The following is a 26,102-nucleotide window of genomic DNA, read 5'->3' on the forward strand; positions in this document are numbered from 1 at the left end:
GGAAAGGCAAAACTAGACACTAAAAAAATAATTAGAGGTTGCCGGGGAGAACTGATAGGCAGAGTACAGAGGATTTTTACCACACGATCTTAAAATGATAGCTTCATTTCATTATATATTTGTCTAAACTCATAAAATGTACAATACCAAGAGTGAACAGAAAGGAAAGCTATGGACTTTGGGTGATTATGATGTGCCTATGGAGGTTCATCCTTGCTGAAAAAAAAATGTGCCATTCTGGTGAGTGATGTATAGATACTGAGGGAGGCTATGCATGTTTGGGGGCAGGGTATATAACGGGAAATCTTTACACCTTCCTCCAAATTTTGTTGTAATCCTACAACTGCTCTAAAAAATAAAAGTCTTTAAAAATATACACAATTTACCCTTGAATAAGGTGTAGGGTAAAGAGCACTGACTCCTGTGTTGTGGAAAATCCATATATAGCTTTATAACCAGTCCTTCAGTTCTGAGGTTCCACAACCAGGGACTCAACCACTACACTATAGTGTAGTACTAGAGTATGTATTGAAAACAATCTACCTATAAGTGGACCCATGCAGTTCAAACCCATGTTGTTGAAGGGTCAAATGTATACAAGATAAAAAACTCTGCAATCAGAATCAGAAAATTTTAGAAAATAAAATGAAATAACATAAAATATAAAATAGAATACTTGTTTCAGAGTAAAAGATTTTACATTTTTGACAGTCAAAGGGAAAATATTAAATTTGACATTTATTTTTAAATAGATGCACTTGAGGTTCCTGAAGTCCTTTTGGCAGTAGGTAAGGAAAAATCTTAAATAAATAATGATAGAAGTATTTATTAGTTTCTCCAGAACCCATGCAAATATACAAGGATATGTCGTTAATATATACTCACTACCTTACAAGTGAAAAAAATAAAAATTTCAGTACTTTAAAAATAATTTCCATCCACATTTATTCTAAGACTTCTCATTCTGATTTAAGAACTTAGATAAAATTTTCAGGGCCATTCTATGGGAATGGTTTGAGGAGCTTTGAGACTATTCCTGCAATATCCCTCCAGCCCACAGTTCTTACCTCTTTGCTTACCATCAAGGCTAGTATTTAATAAATAATAAAAATGGTAAATGAATGAACATATGATTTTTACATAGAGTTATTCAAAAGGGAAATTACTTTGTTTTTCTTCTCCTTTATTCAATAATTATTTCCTGAGTGCATACCCTGTACCTGTCACTATGTAAAAATACAAAGATTTAAGTTAGTTCTTGCCCAAAAGAAGCTCACCATCTACTTACATTTTTATTTAAACAATGACAAAATGACAATTTCTTTTAAAAATGAGAAATATTTATTCAATCCTGACTTAAATAAAAGAGCTCCAATGGAGACATCATGGAAAGGTATTTATGGTCAGTCATTAAATTAATTACACCCCCACTAACCTGGGCTACCTAATCACATAGCTGGTAAATGCAGAGACTGAACTGATGAGGAGCAGGAGCTATTTTACAGCTATAGAATTAAAATAAAATACTTTTGTTTTGACCACAATCTGCTTTATTTTGTTTGAAAAGCACAAGATGGTCTATATTTTTAGAAATCTAACCTATAATGAGGTGTTTCTCAACCTTAGGTAATTTCTGCCACCTGCCCTTCCCCCTCCCCCCACCCCCATACAGCATTTAGCAGTGTCTGAAGAACTTTTGGTTAACACAACTACTGGCATCTACTGGTGCTATTGGCATCTAGTGAGTAGAGGCTTGGGATGCTGCTAAACATTTTCCAGTGCACAGGGCAGTTTCCACAGGAAAGAATTACCTGGCCCAAATTGTTCAAAATGCCTAGGTTGTTGAATGAATGAATAAATAAATAAATCTCTCTATAGTTGAATAAATAAATATATATATGTATATCTGAATTACTTTGCTGCACACCTGAAATTAATACAGTATTATAAATCAACTATACTTCAATAAAAAGTGCCTAGCTTGAAAAACCTTTCTATAGAGAAATATTACCCCTCCCCCAAAATTTCCCAAGCTTTGTAGTTCTCATATAGACCTGCAAACCACCACTATAGGTCAGTTAAATTTGGCAAGGTGCTCCAGGCTTAAATCAGCTTAATTCAAATAGAGACTCAATTATGGCCTAAGTTAGAGAGCTATTATTCATATGTCCTGTTTAAAAGGGCTTCCTGACCAACTCCTTCAGGAATTACAAAGTGCTCTCATTAGCTCTGATTAGGTCCTGGGACCTGTCTTGCCTAAAATTTCTCATGCCTACAGAGCATGAAAGATGTATCTGGGTTTACTCACATCAGAAAGCGAGATGAACTCATATTTGATTTTTTTTCCAAAATAACAATCTCATTTACATTGTCAATTAAAAATCAGGTTAATTAAACTAAAGAAGCATAAGAAGCTTCCTTATAACATTACCCTCCCAACACCCTTGAGGTCAGAGGACATGAAAAACAGGAGTGTAAACCAGTCTACTTAAAGGCATAATAAATTATCAAAGTCAGGCTCCACCATTCTCCTTCCATAATGGTCATCACATTTCTTCAAATATTAGAAGCTGAGCTTTGAAAACAAAGTGAGGGTACATGATTCAACAGGAAGTAGTTGTAGTAATTCATGCCACTGTCAATTGTTAAAAACTCTGACCAAGGGAGTATCCTATCACACCCACTCCAACCTTCACCATCTAAAATATTCCAACAATGCCGTTACCTACTCTTGATACTTAAAAAAAAGATCTGCTAAGGAACTATGTGCTATCTGAGCTGGGAGGTGTTATTTCTTTCATTTTCTTGTTGTTTGTTTTTGTTCTGGTTTTCTCTCAGGACCTAAGACTTACAGGATTTAAGTCTCTACTTGAAAGAAATCTAGGACCTCAAAAGCAAATACTAGAAACCCTGTAAAATCCTCTCAGATATATGCCCATAGAAAGGCTGAGGAGAAAAGAAAGTAATAAAAGCTCTTAAAATCATTTTCCTTCCTAGTCATACGGACAGCAAATGTACATACAGTAATAAGGCTTCCCCCCTCAGCATTCTTGCACTCACTCTAAATAACAGTCATGCACATGTAAATAAGCTTTCCAATAGTCCATGCATCTATCAACTAGGTTCAATTATTGCTTCCTTTGGATGGGTTTGGTGAGATTTAAATGCTTTGTAATCAGTGAATGGAAGTTAAGATAAAAACTAGAAATAAACTCTTTGCCTTTAAACAGAAGTGGTCCCAGTTTCCTTTCACAAGCCTGAAGGGTTGTTGTACATATTAAAACTGCTGCATAGCTCCATCTCTGGTCACAGATTCCCCCTGTCTCCCCCCCACCCCCTCCCCGATCCCCCCTCCCCGCAAGATGTCAGATCTCTGGGAAACAGCGGTTACAAAAGGATGCTTTTCACAGCTTGTACTAGAAAACGATGGCACCCCATCCCTGCATAAAATAGCACTAAACTGAGTCACAATGCTGGAAGCTGTGTCTTCTGCTTCTCTTTAATGGGATCATTTCTAGTGAAAATAATAAATAATAATGCGAAGTTTTGCCCATATATACGACATGTCGGTTCTTCTAATCCACCGTTTGCCCTAGATAATTTTAAGCTTTATCCATCAGTGTACCACGCAAGAGAGAAAAACGCGGTTAACAAGATGACAGTGTTAGCTAGGTATTTGGCATCAATATTAGCAAGTCTGTCATTTGACAATTATTTCCCTAGCATACCAGACGGTAAAGAAAATGTTTTCATTCATCCGCAAATGACTAACATTTTATTGATGTTTCAAAATGCGGTCGAATACTGTTGCACTCTCAATTTCCGAGCCGGATTTGAGAGTTAAGCTTGAATACTAATAACATCAGTAACTCCTGCTGCAAATGTCTCAGGCCTTGGAGTGTCACTTCAGCAGGGCGGTGTTGCTGGTTAAGGGCTCTTCGATCAGTCAGTGTGGGTGGTCGCAGGTGATGGGAACCTTTCCCTTCCCGCATATATCCTCATGCACTGCCATAAAAATCACTCTGAGCCCTGCTACCGCCAAGCAAAACGACTCCCTGCCTGCCTCGTAAAGAGCTCAGTCTGGGGAGGCAGCCGAATGCTGACCCCTGCAGAGATTATTGCTTCTGTGCGCTTTGCCAAAGGACCCTGCTAGCATTACGGAAAACGAGTTAGGGATGTGCGAGGTATTGCTGTATTTATTTCCTCCAACGGAAGAAGGACTGGGGTCAGGCGAAGAAAATCTTCAAACGCTGCTTAAGGGGGATAGGGCTAGAGGAAGGGGAGGGGTGAGCATATTTTTTAATTACTTGTTTCTCTCCACTTCCCCGCTCTGCTTCCCAAACTCCTCACTGAATAAGATTGATTGGCGTAACTGCTATTGACTCTAGCCTCGGTTCTCGCATTGATCTGCAAATGGCCCGGAACAGCTAAAGGATCCTGAATCTGAAAAGGAGTTCAAGAAGGGAAGAAGTAGAAAAGGGTAGGGGGTGGCCCCATGCCCAGCACCCCACTCTGCCTTGGGCCGGGACAGCGGCTCTCAGCCGCGGGGCGAGCGGCTAAGGGGATGCCGCGGCGTAGGAAGAGAGGGTAGCAGCTCTGCGCCGCGGAGTAGGAAGCCTGTCTAACAGGGTTTAGAGGCTGTTAAAAAATATAAACCTGTGACTCGTTAAACCCGATAACTTTGCCCTGCCTAGATTCGAACGCGCTGATCATTCCGCCTAACAGGCTCAAACGGGTTAAACTCCCTCTTACATAACAGGACTGCTTCGCTGTACACAATTAAAACACTTGATTGCAGTCTCTTCCCGACTCCATCCTGTCACGACCCGCCCTGTCCCTCCCAGCGCGCCTGCGTGCGATGCGCGCACAGGCCCCGCGAGCTCCACTCGCGCGCATACACGGGCGCGCGCTTACTACACGCTCACACACACGTCCACGCACTCTCCACTTTGACCATACCTTACACACATACACACACTTTTGTGTCAACATGCACGGGGTGGGGGGTGGAGGGGGGTGGAGGGGGGCCGCCTTCCAATCCTTAGCCACTGACCCAATAGACACGCCAGCTGCTCCACCTCAAGGCCTTGCAAGCGCCCCCCCTTGTCCCTTCAAAAAGCTGTCCGTACCCCCCCCCCCCGCCCCGGTCACCGTCCCTACCTATTTCCGAAAAGAGGTAAAGAGTGAACTAGTTGGCCGCTTGTCAACTGTAGCGCGGCCGCCCGGGAGAGATTGGAAAAAAAATAATTTAAAATAAACAACAAAACCTCACAGTCCCTGGCGTCATGATGGCGCCGACTACAACTTGGAGGACTTAAAAGTTACGGTGCCTCAAGAGGTAAAACGCACCGGGGGGAGAAAGCAAAACGCCCCTCTAATCTCTTCACCTCAGCCCCGACACGGAGACTTTTCTAGCAAAGCATCACTTTAGTGCGTATGACAGGAAGGGAAGCTTTCCGTCTCCCATGCATCTCTTTTTTCCCTCAGTTTGCATAATTGTCATATACCTCTTCCTGATTTTTTTTTTTTTTTTTTCGTTTTCTTTCTTTCCTTTCCTCCCCCCACCCCACTTCATTTCCCCCCTCCCTGCTGCATCCCCAGTCCCCGGGCGGGGTTGCTAAGGAAACGGCCGCTTGGCAACGCGCGCGAGCCCGGGGGCCGCCGGCCGCCGCTGCGCCCCGCGCTGCTTCTGCTGCTGCTGCCGCGATTGCAGCCGCCGCCGCCGCTCGCCCTGCCTCCGCCGTTGCCGCGCCTCCTCCCTCACTCGCCGGCGCGCTCGCCTCCTCGCTAGATAGTGCGAGAGCCGCCGGAGAATTAGGCACACTCCGGACTTGGCCAAAAGCAACCGAGAGGAGGTGTAGTGTGGTGCTAGGGGGTGGGAGGGGAGGGAGGGAGGGAAAGCAAAGAGGAGGAGGGGAGGCAAAAAAGAGAGAAACAACACCCAACAACTAAAGGGGGGGAAAGAAAGAAAAGAAACCCATCCACCCACCAAATTAAAAAAAGAAAGAAAGAAAGAAAAAAGAAAAAAGAAAAAAAAAATCCTGTGGCGCGCCGCCTGGTTCCCGGGAAGACTCGCCAGCACCAGGGGGTGGGGGAGTGCGAGCTGAAAGCTGCTGGAGAGTGAGCAGCCCTAGCAGGGATGGACATGATGCTGTTGGTGCAGGGTGCTTGTTGCTCGAACCAGTGGCTGGCGGCGGTGCTCCTCAGCCTGTGCTGCCTGCTACCTTCCTGCCTCCCGGCTGGACAGAGTGTGGACTTCCCCTGGGCGGCTGTGGACAACATGATGGTCAGAAAAGGGGACACGGCGGTGCTTAGGTAGGAAGAACGTCGTGCTTTTTCGTACTTGTCTCAGTCTGTCTTTCTGTCTCTCTTCCCACCTTTCTTGCCTTTTTTTTTTTTTTTTAACCAAGTAATGATACTGATGGTGATCGCTATCAAAAGACTACATTTCAGGATATTCAGGTGCTGATTCTGCCTAGAGCCCTGGCCCCTTTACCCCGGGGCAGGTAGCCAGCCGGACTGGTGATGCTAAAGCACTTTGCCGGAACGCCAGGTAGCCCGGGAATGAATGAAGTGTGAGGTTTAGGAAGGGCAGGTGCCACTTAGAAACTAAATCCGCAAGGTCTCTGTTTTATTGTCATGGGGTACTCTTGGAGAGTCTGACAAGTTTATCAGGTTTGTTTCTATTTTGCTGTAGCCTAAGCGACTTTTTCAAACTGCTGGCTCCCTGCTCCCTTGTATTTTCCCTCTCACTTGGACACTTAGGCTCAATTCCTCCCTTTTCAGTTTTCTTTCTTTCCTCTTCCCGCTTTCTCCCTTTCTTTTTCTCCCTTAATTTTTTTTTTAATCCATTTCCCCCTGCTTCTTACTCTTTTCCTTCCATTGCCTCTTTTCATTACTTTTGTATTTTTCCTCCCTTTTCTTTTTTCTCCTCATATTTTCTTTTTTTTTTTATCTCCACCACTCTAATTTCTCATCCTCTTATTTAACCCACTTTCCTCCACTCTTTACCTTTCTCCATTCCCCATTTTTTCCTTCATTAATATCCCTGTTCTATGATCTTCTCTCTCTCTCCCTCCCCCCCCACATTTCCCATCTCTTTGCCCATATCGTTTCTCATCCCTGTCACACACACATGTATGTTCCCTCTAACCCCTTCCAGTACCATTTTCTCACCCTCACAAATCTGTCTTTCTTCACCACACTCACTCACATACTCTCTGTTTCACATTCTTACACATGCTGGCACTTCCATACTCTCCCCAACAACCACTTTCACATTCAGATTCTCTTTTACTGTCTAAAAGGCACAGGCTCCTTCACTGTTCCACACATTGTCACTCACACATGTGTACACACAGTCTCTCTCTTTCCTCTCTTCTCTCTATCCGCTCATCTTTCCCTTTTCCTCCCTTCTACCATTTTAAGTTTTCCTTCTTTTGCTCACTCTCCCTTCTTCCCTTCTTTTCCCCAAGCTTGAGCATTGAAATGTTTTGTCATTAACGAACACCCATAGCCTAATTTTACCTCTAAGCAACACTGCAGATAAGCTTCTGAAAACATTTTTTTCTCCTGTGAAAATATTAATTGATGATCAGCAGTGCTTAGATCTAAACAAGGCTAAATGCCCTTATTCCTTCATTTCCCATTGCCCTCCCTTCTCCCTGTGATACCCCCACCTGACATATATCTCAAATCTCCCTGAAAGATCTTCTTTCTCTCCACTGGGTGGTAGTTGGCTTATAAGTGCAGATTGCACACAATCAGTGTACGTGGCATGTCTAAGGTGAAACAGCGTGGGATGTGTTTTATTTGAATCATGCAGTGTATTTTAAATTTAATGATCTGGGATCTGGGTGTGGTAAATGATTTACACCTTCTGGAACATCCTTATGAGTCCAAATTCATGTGGACTACTATTATAGTTTCTCATATACGCTAATAATATGCTTTTATAAATATGCTATCTCTACTGTAAATACAGAATGCCACTGGATGTATATAAAAGTAACAAATGATTTGTTATAACTTCATAAAATACCTTTCATTGTTGGTAAAAGAGATGAACTTTTGGTCACACAGAGGATATAAATTAAACCCTTGTTTATGTTCTTTATATTAAGTTTGTTTTGGAAGTTTAAACAATGGTGGTGAGGTTGAAGCGCTATCTTTAGAGGCTGCAAACACGTATCGTGGGAGCTGCAATCTATATGTTTGTAGCAGCATTATGCCTGTTTGTAATGAGCATTAACATTTTCATTCTAAAGGATTTGATAGACTGTTTGTCTTTTGATGGTATGTCTTAGGTGTTTTGTTTCTAATGAACAATCTAATAAATACTTGGCTAATTAGAATAACTGAACCCATGTTCTGCCTCTAGGAGACCTATGTTTAGTTCACTCATTGCTTCCAATAGTGAAGATTCTCTAACTAGTGACAACAGTATCTTTCCTGGTTTGTTGGTTTGGTGTAGTCCTTGTTTACTTGTGTGCACTGTACCTCAGCTATTTATAAGCTATATCCTGAGTTTTGTTATATCTTAGTTTAGGGAACTTTTGACTTTAAACTTTTAAAAGAGTAAAATATCTGTCTCTTCTGAATAATGTTTCTAACCAATTACAGTGTTTTTTAAAATAAACAGAATCTTTTTCTTTTGTCATATGAAACAAATTTGACCTGCCTTACTTTTTCACTCAAAGTAATTTGCTTACAGTAATTCTAGAATTCTCCAAGGATTATCCTATTTTTTTATCATTTTACATTGCCCACAGGTTTTAAACACTTTTAACATATATATTGACAAGAAATCTTCTTTCTTTTAAAAACAATGTTAAATTGTACCAGTTATTTTTCTTGACACTTCTGCAACTGGTATTTGCTCTGTTCATAGACCAGTACAGGAGAGCTTAAGGAATAATCGAGTGTAAGTCAGGTGACATATTTTTCTGTCAAAAGTAGTGTCATAGAGTTATAGTTTATGTTTTCACTTTGGATACTTGGAATTGTATTTGATGTAATTATTTAATTCATTAGAAAACAAAACAAACAAAACAAAACCTTCCCTCATACATACACACCCTCACATCAAAGTACAGAAATCTAGTACTCAAGAGAACACTTTACTGAATTACATGGTATCATTTCTTACGCTTTACATATTATACTCTATTTTTAATGTAACACATTCCTCAAAGTGTCTTTAATAAAAAGCAAACAGTGGCATAACAGTTATCAAATGACTTTAAGTGCTAAAGGCCTGAAAGTGCAAATGTGTCAGTCAGTGACTCTGTTGCTTGTGGTTACATTAATGAAACAGAAGTTTAAAGGTCAAATGATACATTTTTATCTCCTAAATGCCAGAATGTCTATTTTAGAGAAAAGAATAAAAAAAAAGCAAAACTCCCCTTAAATGGTGGTGTTGTACAAAAGGGAATTCATTCGGTGATGCACCAACTATACCTATCATTTTGTAAATCACCTTCTCTGTTTGGCTTAAATAAAGGACTTATAAATGAAGTTCCACTTAATTATTTCAACATTCTTATCATTTTAACTTTGCCTCTTAAGGTTAGTGAAGCAATATATTAAATGTCAAAAATGTCCCTATTTCTAATAATGATATTCACTGATAAATCTCTGAAGGATTCACTTGAGGTATTTGGACATTCTTGATAAAGTAGTTAATGATGCATCTATTCGATACAATAACTTTGGTACTTCCTTTAAACTTTAAATGCGTGGATGTCTAGTGTACATTGTAATTTGCTACCAATACAAAGAAATATTTTCATTAACTTATGAGATACTAGATATTAGATTGCTACCACATTTAATACTTATTGCTATTTTATGCTTAATAGAACTCGTTAATCTGTATATGGAGAAATTAACTTTTTCTGTAGTCTTCAAATTGCATTTTATAGTACATGGAAGATCTGAGTTGTTTCATGAGGTGACGTAGCAAAGGACAGGAGATGCTAGAACCACATTGGTTATTCTTCAGGACCCAGTGTTTCTAAACCTAGAAAATCAAGGGGAACATAACTCTGCTCTGGCTCAATACATAAATTTCAGATGACTTTTTATTTTTTTGTAGTTTTGCAGCTACTTTAATGTGAATCAGCCACTTTATTCTTACCTTATCAATAAATACAGTTGTGTTAACATGTCCCAAAATGGTTAATATTCTTTGGAGACAATACAAAGAAGAACCTCATTTATATCCTCCCAGTTTTTAAAAAGACATGTCATTTTTAAGCTAGACCTTTCATCTGTTTCTACTTCAACTAGTCTATGAATTTTGTACATCTTAAGCTGCCATCCTGATATGAATTCAAAATATCCTATTCTCTGCTTGTCATGCTTTAATCAAAGGAGAGAGATTCTTTTCTTAAATGTGATATCTTCTTTTAGCTTTAGCAAAGTTGAACACAACTTTGTCATTTTAATGCAATAGATTTGAATGGAAGTTATATGACATCCTAATAATGATATTGTAATAGGGCAGAAGACTTTTGCTTCAAGCACAGAGCACATTTACACAGAAGATATTTCTATTGGAAGTCACAAAACTTTTACGAGTAGATTTATAAATGGATATGACAAGTGTTTATCACTGCTCAGCCTATTTGTCCACTACATTTGCCTTTTGATTAGACTACATTAATTAGTTTTGGTTTGAAATGCATGCTCTTGGGTACAAGAAAGTAAATGATTTATGTGTGAGAATGCAGAATTACCAATAGCAATAGAAGTCAATTATACTATACTTCTGGAATATCATCGAAGAGTCTCTTCAATGAGTCTCTTCAAAAACTCATCTGTTGAGTCATTCCTGCACATTGATGCATCACATATTCTAAATGTATTGTTCAACAATATAGGTATTTTCAATTTAAAACATTAAGGCATTTTAGAACATATATGCTTATTAAATAGTGTCATTGAACAAATATTTTTAAAATTCTAAGGTTTTTTCCTTCTTTAAAGAAAAGAAGGGGTAATACATGGTCATGCTGAGTCATTTTGGAAAAATGTGCTCCAAAATATAGAATAAACTGCTACAGTGTTACCTGTAGTTTTCAGAATTGTTCTATTAGCATGACACATTACTTGATACATTAATAAACAATCATTCATTATATTAAAGGAAAACATAGTATTTAAAAATTTTCTAGATAAATTTGTTTTTGTCCAGTTTTTTTAGTTCAGAAGAACTGATCAGCCCATGTGGTTGTATAAATCTTTGAGCTCAAGCATGTTAATAAACTCCTTATTTTAAATAGATTGGATTTACAATTAAATAGGTCCATGAAATAAGTTAATTCTGAAATACCTGACTTTTGAAATGTTTGGAGAAATGCTCACATCCTTTATGTGACAATTCTGTGCCTGAATGACCAGATCCAGTCTTCATCCTTCTGCTGTGCTATGCCATTGGAGATAAATGATGAAGCTAAGCCCCAGGCGGCATTTCCCAGTTATCCATGTCAGCTGTCTTCAGGCTGTGGTTGTCCAAAGAAGGTATTGTTGGGAAAAGGGAGGACACAATGAGTGAGAGGTCAAGGTGTTTCTCCCCTCCTTCATTGCTTTGGGCAATGTTCAGCAGTGTCTCCATCTCCCACTGGAACCTCTTTGCTCCACCTTCCACGGGACAACAGGCCCTTGAGCTTCTGTATACTGCCTCACCCATTTGTTCTTCCATCCTAAGGCTTCCTGCTGTTTTAACTGTTGGGTTGTCTTACCATCTCCTGTTCTTATTCTCAACTTTTCCATCCCATTTGCAATCAATTCCCTGCATTAAATTCCTTCTGTTTTAAATATTCAGAATGGTTTACATTTTGCTGATAGAAGCCTGATTGATACATGGTGAAAGTAAGTGTTTCAGTGATTTTAAATATATTGGATTGAATTTCTATTTTGCTCATGGTAACATAAATGTCACTTCCTATCACTGGATGTAATAGTTGTTTAAGGAGGCAGACATAGAACCATAACAACACTAGGGTATATTACAAAGAAGAAAGGTATTGTCCACACCCAGATTATGGTGAGCACAATAAACAAATTGTATAAATATTTAGTTAAATATATGATTGAATAATTAATTTCAGCCCCAAAAAATATAAAGATGCTGTGTGTGGGAAAATAAAGTAGTTGAAGAATGTAAATTGGCAAAAATCAATAATACTGTATCTTTTGTTTGTTTGTTTGTTTTGACTGAGCAAAAGAGGACCAGGGCTGAACGCTGTTTGTGGATATGTGATCAAAATGCTGAACTAATTCCTACAGTGTTGACTATTGAAATCAATAGGAATTAAAGGCCTTTCTTTTATGTAGCTTAATACCTGAAGAGCAAATCAAAGTTTCCAGTTTCTTATGAAGTATATGATCATAACAGTGCACATAACCACTGTAGAAATTACTCTCAAGCCATTTGAAACTTTTTATTAGAAATAAGATCACTTTCTACCATATCCTGTTCAAAATGTCATACACTAAAACATTATAGACATCACATCACATCACATGGAAGAGCTAAGGGAAGCTTTATTAGTCAGTATTGTTTGTTTTTACTTTTCCGCTTATCTGAGTATTAAATGATGTGGTGACCTTCTGCTTATGTTCTTCAAAGTACTTTCCAAAAGATATTGTGTAGGTTTCTGGCTTCAGTGTAAAAAAGCAGTCACCGTAAAGTCCTACTTTTGGTGCACTTCTCCACACTTTTGCAGGAAAGATGGTAATTTAAAACCATAATTAATGCAGTGACAATCTCTAAAGGATGCTCAAGACAGGATTCCTGAGCTGGGAAGGGAGTCAGACTTAACTGATTTCTGCCATTCCGTTCTTCTCAAAGTTTTGCTGATCCATTATAGATTGTCAAGGACATTTTTTATGTATAAGATGAAATAGAATGTATTGCTCTATTTTTCTTTGGAACATCATATTACCTGCCTTTTGGCTTTTGTAGAGGAAATTTAAAATTGGATCACATGCTTTTTGGTCAGGTATTTTATGTGTTTCAAATTCACCAATGGAAACAAATTTCCCAGATTACTAGAGAGTAAAATCTAGGGTTTTTCTATGTGGGCATAATCGTTATCAAATTGGATTTTAATAAGTCCACTGTAACTAAAATATGACAATTATAAGATATTGGAGAAATTTAATAATAGTAAGAGTTTTTTGATGTTTTGTTAAAGTACTTTTCTGTTTTTTACTGTATTAATTTTGGTTGGCAAAACACCTGGGTTTGTAAGCTCTATGACTGTTGTTCATCTATTTCTAGGGCTTTAACATTGAACCTTGCATATACCAAGCCAACATCCACTATAAATTAATGAATTTTTTGGAAGGATAAGCAAAGGATTAAATGTATTTGTTCTTTAGTTTATTAATTGTTTCAAATTTTTATAATTGCAATATCTTTAATACTGTGATAGATCTGTGTGCTTCTACTGATTAAGTACTTTTTATTAAATTCATTTATAGTCTCAATAGTCTCTGCCTTAAGTAATTCTTGCAGAAGTTCTAGTGGGTTGAGACATACACATTGGAATCATTCAGTGTCTTTAAATTGTAGGACACAATCTGCTAGTGGGTCTTGAAAAAAATGTACTGGATACTAAAGGCATTCTTTTAAATAAAATGTACTAAAATAGGGTAGAAACATTACACACAATAAAGGTAAGTATCATTTGATTAAACTTTTGTGTTTTTGTGTACTGTGTCAAGATTTTAGATTTTATTTATTTATTTTAATGTGGCTTTTAGCAAAAAAAAAGTTTGGAATGCAATGATATAGTTGTAGGATTATGGAGAAGTACTTATAGTTTTAAGAAGATCTGAGATTTTAAATTATATAGGAAGTCTTTTATTCTTTGCAATTATAATCAGCAGATAACAGGAACAGTTCAAAATAGCAAAATATCTATTGTAACCTAACATTTTTTCTGTTTCTACCTCAACTCATGGAGCCGTCTCTTCCTTTCTCCTAAGGTTTCAATTAAATAAAATCAATAAAGATGCAGAGGTAGAGAGAATTGGCTATTTGCTTTGAATGAATAACTCTCAATTATGAAAAGTAGCTACACTCTCCAAACCAGAGCATAACTTTTGTATCATTCTGACTATCTCCCAGAGGTAGGTCAACAGTACTTTATAAACCACAGGGTATTGATACTAGCTCATAGAATTTTAATGTGGTCTTATGGTTCTGATTTATAATGTTGAGGAGGTTATCTATTAGCATAGTGGTTTCTAAGCCATATCAAGTTCTGAATCCTGACAGAGGACCTTTGATGCTCTTAAGCATCCAGCTGGTATGGAATTTGGTCTTTTAATCACTTTCTCTAGGAAAAGGGGAATATAGGAAAGGAGGAATTTGGCAGTGTTGCCAGCATTGTGTTGCTCTTTTGAACAGAAGCCAATACATTATACTTTCCGGATAGCTGGTAATTTGTTCAATTTAAGGAAGATGTTTATAACCTTTTTGGTCTGGAACTAAATTGTTCTTTACTCAGTTTCACTAAGTTATTTGGACATAGGTCCAGTGCCCATGCTCATGTTACAAGATAGGGCTTATTTAAAACTATAGCTACTGCCATGAAGTATTGAAAGATTTTGGATGATTTAAAGGGCAGTGGAAAAAAATGTGTTATATTGTCTTCAGAAACCCCTTTACTCTCATGCAGCTAAATTAAATTTAGAGATATTAAAAGGATTTAAGAGATATTGTGAACATAAGAGCCATAATCAGAAGGCAGGAGAGTATTGTTGGTATATTTTCTCCAATAACATCACATACTATCGTATCAGAATATTAAATGAATAAATCAAGGGAATCATAAAGTTTTCCTAATGTTATAATATTTCTTATAAGAGATCATACTTACATATATCTGATTTGTAAATAGCCTAATTTCAAATTAATGTCTTGGTAATTTATCAGCTAAATAGAAAATAACATCTCTGCTACTTAACATATTGCTGGCACATTACTAGTGCTAAAATCTGAGTGTTGAGTGAAGGAATTGAAGGAGAGATGGAGGAAAAGAGAGAGGAAGAAAGGGCAGGAAGAAAATATGTTATGATAGGAGTGACTTCTAATCAAAACCTAAAACCTTGGATCACTGGGATACATAAAATTCAGCCCACATTATAGTACATGGAATGATTATAATAAAAAGGGATAAATTTTATTTCATATAATTCATTAAATAATTGGAATAATCCTAAAGCTACATCCTTCCCACATTGTACACACTGAAGTTCTGAAAAAGTATTTTATATTCAAGTATATGTCTGCCTTCCGTGTTACTAGTCCATTTACGTTTATTTTAAAAAACAGGTAGTAGCATTTTACCTTGGCCTGCAGGTGGATCAGGGGCTGATTTGGGGGAATATGTTCACAAAAAGAAATGATATATGTCTCTGAGTAACTGCTCACCTGTCTGCTTGAGCATATGTCATTGATCATTTTTCTTGCTCACATATCACTTATATGAAATAATAGATGTAAAGAGTTGCTTTTGCTTATGCACAGTTTATCTTCTATTATAATTGTTTAGTTGCATTGAAGCCCGTCATGTTTTGAGGTGTTCAGAATAGGAGTAATGAGAGCTTGGATACCAGCTTCTCTAATTACTGGCTACATGACCTTGAGCAAATGCCTTACCTTCACTTAGTACTGTACTGGCAGAGCAACATGAATTATATGAGATAATGCATGTAAAATGCTAACATATTATCTGCCATTTAGTAAGCACTACATTTATATTAACTAATAATTTTGTTCTGCTTTTCTTCTAGTCTCAGTCTGAAATTTGTTGGTACTACTTACTGATATGGATATATTTTCCCCATTCAAATAATTTTGCCAACCATTTTTGAAGCCACTCTATATTATTCATTGAGCATATATTTTTGTTGTAATGTTAAAATAACACTTCAGTAAAACCCTGTGATATCAGATGGTGAGCTGAGCTTTGGTTCTACAAAAGACTGCAGGGAAAATTGAAATAGAGACGTTTATCTCTCACAGGGCTGGGAGGAAGTACACGGCATACCTCCAGGGACCGTACAGAGAGGTCAAGGCAGGATGCCTGCAGAGAGAGCAGCAGGATCTGAGGCACATGACTTTATTAGGGTTCCTGGGAGGAGTGCTTTTGTGTTCCCTGGCTAAGGCCAGATTGGTCAATTCAAACCGAAAAGAGTGGAGTTTTATCTAAAGGATACACAAGGGGAAGGCACACATGGGAGGCAGAAGAGAATGTTGCTCACAGGGACTGCTGGGGAAGTGATGTCAGGAACTTACATTTGCTTGTGAGTCTTCCCACCTTCTCTAGGACGTGCATTGGCCCACTGGGTGCCCACTTGGTCACACAAAGTGGATGCCTAGGCAGCAGGAACATAGAATAGTTTAAATCTTAACATTTTATATTTTAAAGATTCTATTTAATGGGCATCCTTGTGTTTGTTGTTGTTGTTGAGGCCAACAAGCAAGTGAGAGGACTCCAAATCTGGAAGTAGAAACACACTAGAAGAGGTTTTATCTAAGAGGGTGCAGCCCCAGAGAACTCAGTAGCAGTGACACCTCAAATTTTATTCTCAACAAACTGATGGTGATTTGATTCACTTACCAAAAGTAAGAGATCACTGTAATTGGGTGTTCACACGAAACATCAAGGACAGAAAAAAAAAAAAAATGAAAAGAGACAGAAGAGAAGAAATAAGAGGGATTAGAAAGTACAATGAGATGGCAGTGGAGGAGTGAGAGAGTGAAGATTAACATTCGTGACAGAGTTTAGAATGGAAGAGGTGATAACTGGTGACAACATTGGAATTGTCGATAAGAGGGTTAGAATAAAAAAAAATAGCTGTATATTCTGGTTAAGGTAGCAAATAATTATTCAGGATTAGATATGCCCTTATGATTTCTTAGGGCATCTGTATGTTATGCCAAAGGCAGTACACTTCAGAAGTAGTCCGTATGGGCAAGAACTTTCTGTCTATATTGCTATTTTTATCTATAGACAATATATTCAGTAGAAGCTCAGAAAATATGAAGGCTTGCTCTAATACTGCACATTTGCCAAATGCAAGCAAAATGATTTAAGTTCATAATCATGACGGAGCCATCAACATCATGATTCAGATTCAACTAACACGTATTGAGTACCTACTATATATGACATATTTTCACAACAATATGCAATGAGGTATTGCTTTTCCAGTTTTATAGGCAAGTAAATTCAGGCTTGAAAAAGTAATGTAGCTTGTCCCAGGTAGAACAGATAGTGGCTGAGCCAGAATTCAAATCTAGGTACTTTTATTCCAAGCCCCGTGACTTTATTATCTTGTGTCTCTCCCTAAGAAAAGATCAAAATAATTGATAAATGTATTGTTTACTAGGTTATTAAACATTATTAAGCACCAGCTGCATTTTAGTTACTAAGTTGACAATGATTTAAAAAAATCAAGAAGGTGTGTTATGTATGTGATGAAAAATGTGAAATTATTTTAAATGAGAGTAAGTACTTAGAATGTATTACATGGTCATAAGTATTTACTAGTTGGAAAATAGTGAATTCTTAAAGCTATAAATATTCTGAAAAAAAAAAGCCTTTTATCCCAAAATGATTTTATCCCTAATGATTACAAGCTACTGATAGTACAAGAAAAAAAGTGAACAGCTTCTGAATGTCATTTATAGTTAGGCATTATACGCTGATTACATCCTTGAAACCTTGCAACAACCTACAGTTTTTCTCCTTTGTAAGTGGAGAAACAAACTCATAGAAGATGAACATCTTTCTGAGCTTTAATACAGCTAGTGAATTGCATTACCAGGGTTTGATTCTAGGCCTGTGTGTCTCCAAAGCCCTTGCTCATTTTTTTTTAAAGCCATAATATTTCTTGGAGCTTTTTGTTTACTGTAGTCCTTAACAGAAAAGGGAAAGAAGCCATTACTTGCTATGGTATTCCAGGTCCCCAAATTAATCTTTTGAATGCTAATTCTGATGTAACTGATCAGCTGAATCAAGTTGAATTAGAACCCTCCTTTGAAAAGGGTTAGGCAGCCTAGAGTGTTGAGCATTGTTATGTACCAAGATAGATGGGAGGATCCAAAAAAAAAAAAAAATTCAGGGATCTATAAAAGATGCTTTTATTCCAATTTCATTAGACATGTCAGTAATATGTTACAGTCTTATGTTTAATTTTACTTAATAAAGTGAAATGTTAGAATTAGACAGTTTGCTTTTTTCTGATAGCTGGTAAGCATATATAGAATTTATAGCCTAATTGAATGAAAACTTGTTTTAATCTGATGCTGTGTAATTTAAGAATTTTCTTAAATGTGTTAGCATATCCACTTTCTATAGAGTTTATGTGTGCACCCAAGAGGAGATGAACACTTGTGCATCATGTGCTACCCAAAGCTTTCCCAATATAAAGTCTTGTTTTTGTTCCATATCATTCAAGAACATTTTCATATAACCCAATTCTAATTCCTCATTCTCTGAATTCCTACACCTTTCCATTTTATTTTGTTTATCAATTTCACATTATGATGTATAGCTATCTATTTTGCCTCTGCAAAGGACTATAACGGCCACTGTCTTATGTAACACTCATTCACTTCTGTTGTTGCAGATTCTTCAAGAACTTTGTATTTTGCTCTTTGTATAAAATATGTTCACTAAATTCTAGGATACTTGAATTGATTTTTTATTTTCTTTTTCTTTCAGGAACTTGTTTTGTATTTTTCCCATTCATTGTGTAGTTTTTTCCCATAGAAACATATTCTTTCAGACATTCATTCACCAGTTTTTCAACATATATTTATTGAGTGCCTAGCATATGCTAGACACTTTCCATGAGTTTGAGATACAGTGATATAAGATCTCGTCTATTGAATTTACATTCTAGTTCAGCCTGTGTCCTTAAACAGTGTTGTGTAAAGAACTTGTTTAACTTTTTACTTCATAAGCTATTAGTTCTGTGGTCAAAGGCAAGTTATGTGGGTTTTATGAGACTCAGTTTTCTTGCTTGTAAAATAGAAGTACTTATAGCTAGTCCTATTCTTTTCTGAATCCTAGTAATAATGCATATGAATGTGCCCAAAGCAGTATTCAGCACATAGTTGGTGCTCAATGTCAGTGCCTTTTCTTTCTTTCTTACCCTTCCTTTAATATTACAGCTGTAACTTATGACCAGGACTAATCTAGTTAAAGGAATTGTAACATGTTATATTGTGCTTCCTATGTTCTATTTGTTAGCTAATATCTTCTGAGGCTCAGGTACTTTTAATTCAAGGCAGCTTTCTGATACCTGAAAAAGCAGAGTTAATCTGAACATGTGATGACATTCATTCATCTTCTTTCTATTTCTTGGACTCATTTTTTTCTTCATCTGAGATGCTTTGCCTTCATACTGTCCTCTCTTTAATACTTTTGTACATGGATTTTCCCCTAAATTTATTGTTAGCTTTTGACATATTCTGAATGTCCATGAAGAACGTATTTTCTTCCTGACAGTTGCTTCTGTTGGCATCAAAAACTTCTTGTCATCATTATATGTTTCTTCTAAAATCCTGCACTTCTCTCAGTATACTTGCATTATTGTTTTTCGTGGTTGGAATAGTAATTTATGTAAGGAACACTTCGTAATTATCACCTGTTCCTCTGTTTGATCAAGAGAGCAAACAATATTTGAAATTCTTCTGCAAATAATTCTTCATTGAAATAGCACTTCCATGCTTTAGCCACTTCATTTTATGAATTAATTTGAGCCTTCTACCCTCAATGGAAATTATGACACTTCTCTCTAATCTCAATAATTGATGAGCTGATTTTCTGACTTCCTGGGCCTTCTAAAAAAATCTCATCATATTTGACATGTATAATCACCTGGTTTTTAGACTTTTCTATATAACCTAGCTTCAAGTAGCATACAATTTGGATGATTTTAGATGGGGAAGTCACTAAGATGTAAATTATTGTTAATTTTCTTCATTTACATTAAAATCTCTATTCACCTTTCTTCTCCTATGCAAGAATATTCTGCTTTTTCAAATTCCTTCTAAACCTCTCAATATCCTCATCATTTTTCTACTTCCAGCTATCATACATATGCGCTTAGGTTGGGCTCTTTTAAAAAAAAGTGTCATATTTCTTTGAATCATTAAAAAAAAATTGGATCAGGAAACTGATTAAGATTAGTTACCTCTCTATAAAATGGGTTAACGATAGTATCCAACCTATAGGTTATGAGAATTAAATGAGATAAGATTTGCAGACTCTTTAGCATCATGCCTGGTACAACATGAACAATTCATATACATTTTAGCTATTATGATTTTTATAAATATCATTAACAATAGACCTTCATTAATAATTTAGGGGATTAGCTGACAGCAACCAAAATCAAGATCCTCTGGTAAAGTGTTTACTTCTATATGCTGCATCATACTTTAGGGACTTATTTCATTAATTATTCTTTATTTCAGATGGGTATTCTTTATTTCAGATGGGTCTTATTGCTATTGCCCCATCTTTCTTCTCCTCATCAGTTGATTTTCCAAAATGGCTTTTCAATAATTTCAAAGTTCTATTCATTTTCTAAATGTAGGTCAGTGCTAACTAAGTTTTTTCATGGATTCTTTATTAATTGCTCAGAATTTAAAAGGTGAAAGAAAAATTTAAACACATAGAGGCATATATATCCCCAAATTTATATACCAAAATATATACATACATGTACATATTAACAAATTTATTTACTTCATGATTTTATAAGCCCAATGACGTTGCATTATTGCTGGACTGAACAAAATACTTTTGGTGAACATAAGCAGTTCCTTCCTTGTATTTTAGTTATTTATATACATGTTTTATAGGATACCTCTACCCCAATATAGGCCTTGAGAAGGAAGAATTGTCACCTTAATTGCCCTTGTATCCCCTGGGACCTTGAATGGCTTGTTGAGTAGAAACATATTTGTGGAAATAAGTAAATGAATCTACAAAAAACTACCTACTTTCTCAGAATAGAGTCTTTTGCATGTTTGATTTGTGAATGTATCTACTTATGAGATACAGATGTATTTTTAATTTGTGAATTTGTTATAGTTTGTTATGAATTAACATATTTTGTACACAAGCCCCTCTTAGAGTCCAGGTTCAGGTGAATGTGTATCCAAACCTCCGTTTCTTAGTGTTCATCTTACCATTATACACATCACTCACCAGGAATTTTATGAGATGGGGGACATGTTTGCCTTGTAAATATTACTGCCATAGTCCCAGAAAATATTAATATTGATAACATTATAATATAATAACATGGATGGAAAATATTCTCACCAAAGATCAATTCAGGAGTTAATCAGTGTGTTGTCATTATTTTTTTAAGTAACACTACCTAAAAACAAGAATTTGGGGTATGTGGTTAAATAAAATCACTTAAATTCTAGAGTGAATGGTGCTATAGTGTTTTTCCCCTTAATTTTTTTTTTTAGCAGAGGATCATAAAATAGGATATCACAAGTTGGAAGAATTAAGTTGCAACCTAATGGGACCCATCAAATACATTTATAGAGTGGGAGAATTGTGATGGATATTGTGTTATGATAATGAAGATAATGCCTATGATTTCTGTGGCCTAATAAGAAAATAATTTTTAAATTCATAAAATTAGGCAGGCAGTTCATTGGAGGCTTTTAAAATATAAGTTCCTAATAGATGTACTTAATATTGCATGCCATAGGGCTTTAAGAAATAGAGCCCTTATTTGATTTTAAAGGTAAAGAACTTTTGGTTTCTTGATGGCTTTCTGGTTTAGTAATTAAATGTTACCACTCAGTGGAATATCCAATAAATAGTTTATCAGTTGATTGTTTTACATTTCTTTGAATTACTCTTAAACACTGACTTGTTATTCCTAGTAAATTAGAGGCATACTTTAATTTTAAAATGAATTCTTAATAGTTTAATTACATTGTAGCACTTGTATCTCAGTTATTTTTCTTAGAGAAAACTCAGAAGAAGAGGTTTGATATACTCTAAGATTAAATGGAAATATTGAAGTTGATTGACTTTAGTACCACAGAGCTAATACAATTAATGACTAACAAAACTATCTTTTCAATAAAAGTCAATTTATTATCTATTTTAAATTACTTTCATTTAGTGTTAGCAGATAGTTGGTAGTCAAACAGGCAGACAGTTGTCATCAGTCATGCATGACTGAAGCAAAATTTTGTCCAGTTTAGAGTTAACATAGCTTAGAGAAAAAAAAAATCTGACCTGGAATGTATACATAAATTAGTACTAATGGTATACTTATACAACTTTGATTGAAAATAAAATATATAGAGTTATTGAACTATTTAATGAAGAAACGAATGAGCCCATGTGCTGTAACTACTGAAGCCTACGCGCCTAGAGCCCGTGCTCGGCAACAAGAGAAGCCACGGCAATGAGGAGCCTACGCACCTCAATGAAGTCACTGCAACTAAAAAGAAAGCCTCTAAGGCATCTTCCATCCTCGAGTTGGACTCCCTTTGTTATACAACAACTTCCCACTGGCTATCTGTTTAACAGTTGGTACTATATATATGTCTGTGGGACGGGGAGGGTGGGGGGGACTCGAGGGAGGGTGGGGGGGAGTTGAGGGAGGGAGGGAATCTGGGGATAAGTGTATAAAAACAGATGATTGAACTTGGTGTACCCCCAAAAAAATAAAAAAAATTAAAAAAAAAAAAGCCTGCCCACAGCAAAAAAGACCCAGCACAGCCAATAAAATAAATAAAAAAAAAAAAAGTAAAAGGCAATACCTGTGCCTTCTAATAGGCATGGCATCAGGGAAGAGCGGTTTAACTTTTATACTTGTTACTTGGCAGTGTGGGGGTGAATTTTTCGCTTTTGTGTCTGTGTTGCATAGGCAAGGTCTGCACTCATGTCTTTGGTCTTTTACTTGATACATCATACTTGATATGTCATATGAGATTGTCCTTCTATCATAGAAGAATAAAAATGAAGTGACAGAAAAAAATTAATACTAATGGTATACTTATACAACTTTGATTAAAAATAAAATATATAGAGTTATTGAACTATTTAATGAAGAAATGAAAATTGGATACTTATAATTTACTTGGCATAATAGTTTATATAATGAACTATAAATGTATTAATTTAACACAAATACTTTTAAAACAGACAAATACATAAAATAAGTTCTTGCTAATGGTTTTCCATATATAGAAAAATTAGACTTTGGTACAGTTTTTCAATTTTTTTTTAATGTTCAAGAAAAGAGTTTTCTAAGAAGAAATAAAATACTGAAATTTAAATGATGAGTTTTGCCAGTAACAAAAAAGTCTATACATTATTAAATATTTTATGGGTGTCAGTAGGGGCTGTATTTTCTGTTATTAAAAATAATTGCTCAGTTTGAATATAAAATATAGTTTATATTATAAAACACTTAAAGTTTGAAAAATTTTAAATATTACTATAAAATTATTTAGTCTCCATATGCATTATTTTACTTTGAATAATAGACAATAAAACACATTGTAAGATAATGAATATTAAAAAACAAAAATGTCATCGTTGTTAAAATATATTTAATTATTTTTAGTATTAAGTTTTCTACTTTCAAAAGCGTTCAATATAGAGTCTCTAGTTATTTAATAATAAACTAAATAATGCCATTAGAGTAGAAATGAAGATATGGTTATAAATATACATTATAAAATTTGAATTAAAATTTAAGCTTATATTTATTTCATACTTGCAAAATAATATTTGTATGTTAAATTTTTGCTTATATGTGTTCTTATTTAAATATCACAACATACTTATGAGGGAAGAAGGACAAGTTTTAAAATTTCAGTTTTACAAATGAATGAACACAAGCTTAGATGCTTAAAGACTTCTTACTGGTTGTGAATAATAATTATGTCTTGAAAATATCAAAGCTTGGACAGGAACTCAGCCTGAATTCTTATTCAGTATACTTTCTTCATATTGCTGATTACATAAACTAGTCAATGGTACAGAGTTTATTTTCATTTAAAAGGACTCGAGAACATTTCATTTTGGCCTTCATATTGAATATACTTGTCATAACTGATATCTTTAACTTCCAGGGACCACAGCTGCTTCTTTTGATCTATTCCCCATCACATTTTACCCATTCCCACTGAAAAAAATATGTGTTGAGTAAATAATGGAAACTTCTAAGAAGAAATGAAATCACATGAAGGAAAGAAAATTAGGGAAAAAATAATGAAGTGAAAGTGACTTAATCTTTTCCCACTATTGCCATTCTCTTTTGTCATTGTCATTTTTCTTCTTTTTTACTTTGATGCTTTCTTCCCTTCACTCTATACTGCAAAAGAAGAAAGTACCTGGAGATGATTAATAACTAACTCTTAATGTTGGTTCTTTAGCCAGTTATACAATGGAGAAATAATCTTACCACCTCACTTAATTTGGGGTTAGGAGGTCAGAGGGAGATAATTCTTTATTGAAAGAAGTGCCTTCGTAGCAGTAGTTTGAGAGAGAGAGAACAGACTATTCAAGTAAAGAGAACTTTAAATTCTACAGGGTCTGTTTTTGTCTGTTTGTTTTGTTTTGACTAAATATTTTACATTCACCATACGTTTAAAAATATATATATATATTATTTAAGGTTGTTTTTATTAAGCATATATTTAACTTTAACAACAGATTTTCCTTCTGTTATTAGTTAAAAAAACAGAAACAAACTAGTTAAACATTAAAAAAAAATGAAACATTCCTTTTGGAGAAATAAAACGTCCAATTTTCAATAATAAAATAAAGGACTTTGATCACTCTTGATCAGCATTTCCTCCAATGATATTATGGGGAAAGCTAATCTATACAGTATTACTACAAAATAAGCTCTTTCAGCTGACCTTTATTTGATCAGCACTCTTTTTCTTCTAAAAAATTCTAACTGGTTCCCACAGCATGCAGTAAACTTCTTTTCAGTATGTATATGGAAGTTTCTTCCTGTGAGTTGAATTCTGAGGCTAGCAGAGTGATTTAAAATATGAAATATTTTTTGAAAATACTTGATAAAGGCTATTGTTAAAAATAATTATGTTTGACTAGATGTAGGTGGAGTAACTAACATTTGTAGGAAAATAAAATCTCGATGCATTCTGCATTCAGAATGCTTCACAAATATCTTTAAATTTTCAATGCACTTTGAAGAACAAGAAACTGAAAGTCTCATCATCTTAACTGGAGCACTATGGGGTACAAGAAAGTGTGGAACTTTAATCAGAAGTCATATTTGTGGTTTTGTTGACAGAAAAATTAATTTTTAGAGGATTTTTTAAATTGCAGGACTTCTCAATATTTAACATGCTGATGTTAAATATCATTTAACAAATAACATGATGATCATAAATATCATCATTTAAATCATGTTAAATATTCATTTTACCAAATATGTAGCTTTATCGAAACCATTTTATCCTGGGTTTTTTCCTAAGTACCTCTTCAAATCAGTGTTCTGCATAACGTTGTTTGAGAAACATATTTATACATACATTAGAAGGTTTTCCTAGTAAATTTTGTTTTAAAAAGTGATCAAATTTAGAATATTTTTAACATGTGTTAGGTGCCAAAATCACAATGCTAGTCTCCACATTGGTTAGGAACTTTAATGACAATAAATAAATCTGTAAAATGGTGGTGAAAAAAGTTATATGTTTTCATAGCCATCTGTTTACTTCCCAGTTGTTGTGTATTCAGGCAGTTTGCTTGTCATTTCAAAGCCATGTTATCTATAAAGTGGGGATTACTCTATACTTCATAGAATTTCTGTGAGGATAAAAGAAGAAATTTACATAAATCACTTGATGCAGTGAAGGATACAGTAAGCCATTGATGAGTTTTTGTTATTACTATTATTATTATTGCTTTAACTTTACAGTTAGCTAATTATTTTAGAAAATCGTCTTAAGTGAAAAATGAAATAAATCTACAAACACAAAAATCACAAGGTAAAAATCCAAAGAATTACTACTAAGAACTGAAGAGTAAGAACAATAAAAGAGG

At 35.5% G+C, this 26,102-nt stretch overlaps 1 protein-coding gene across 2 annotated transcripts in view; it reads left to right on the forward strand.

The window, feature by feature from the left end:
* Window positions 1-5,796: 5,796 nt before the first annotated feature.
* Window positions 5,797-26,102, forward strand: part of NEGR1 (neuronal growth regulator 1) — an 871,642-nt gene continuing 851,336 nt past the window's right edge. Inside the window, exons 1-2 of one of the 2 annotated variants that reach the window (XM_057716185.1) lie at window positions 5,797-5,875; window positions 5,920-6,315. In XM_057716185.1, coding sequence (XP_057572168.1) covers window positions 6,140-6,315 — 176 coding nt within the window. In that variant the 5' untranslated portion in view covers window positions 5,797-5,875; window positions 5,920-6,139. The other variant, XM_057716191.1, reaches the window with a different exon arrangement.

The sequence above is a fragment of the Hippopotamus amphibius genome, chromosome 1 (genome assembly GCF_030028045.1).
Source record: "Hippopotamus amphibius kiboko isolate mHipAmp2 chromosome 1, mHipAmp2.hap2, whole genome shotgun sequence".
In the NCBI taxonomy this organism is placed as follows: domain Eukaryota; kingdom Metazoa; phylum Chordata; class Mammalia; order Artiodactyla; family Hippopotamidae; genus Hippopotamus; species Hippopotamus amphibius.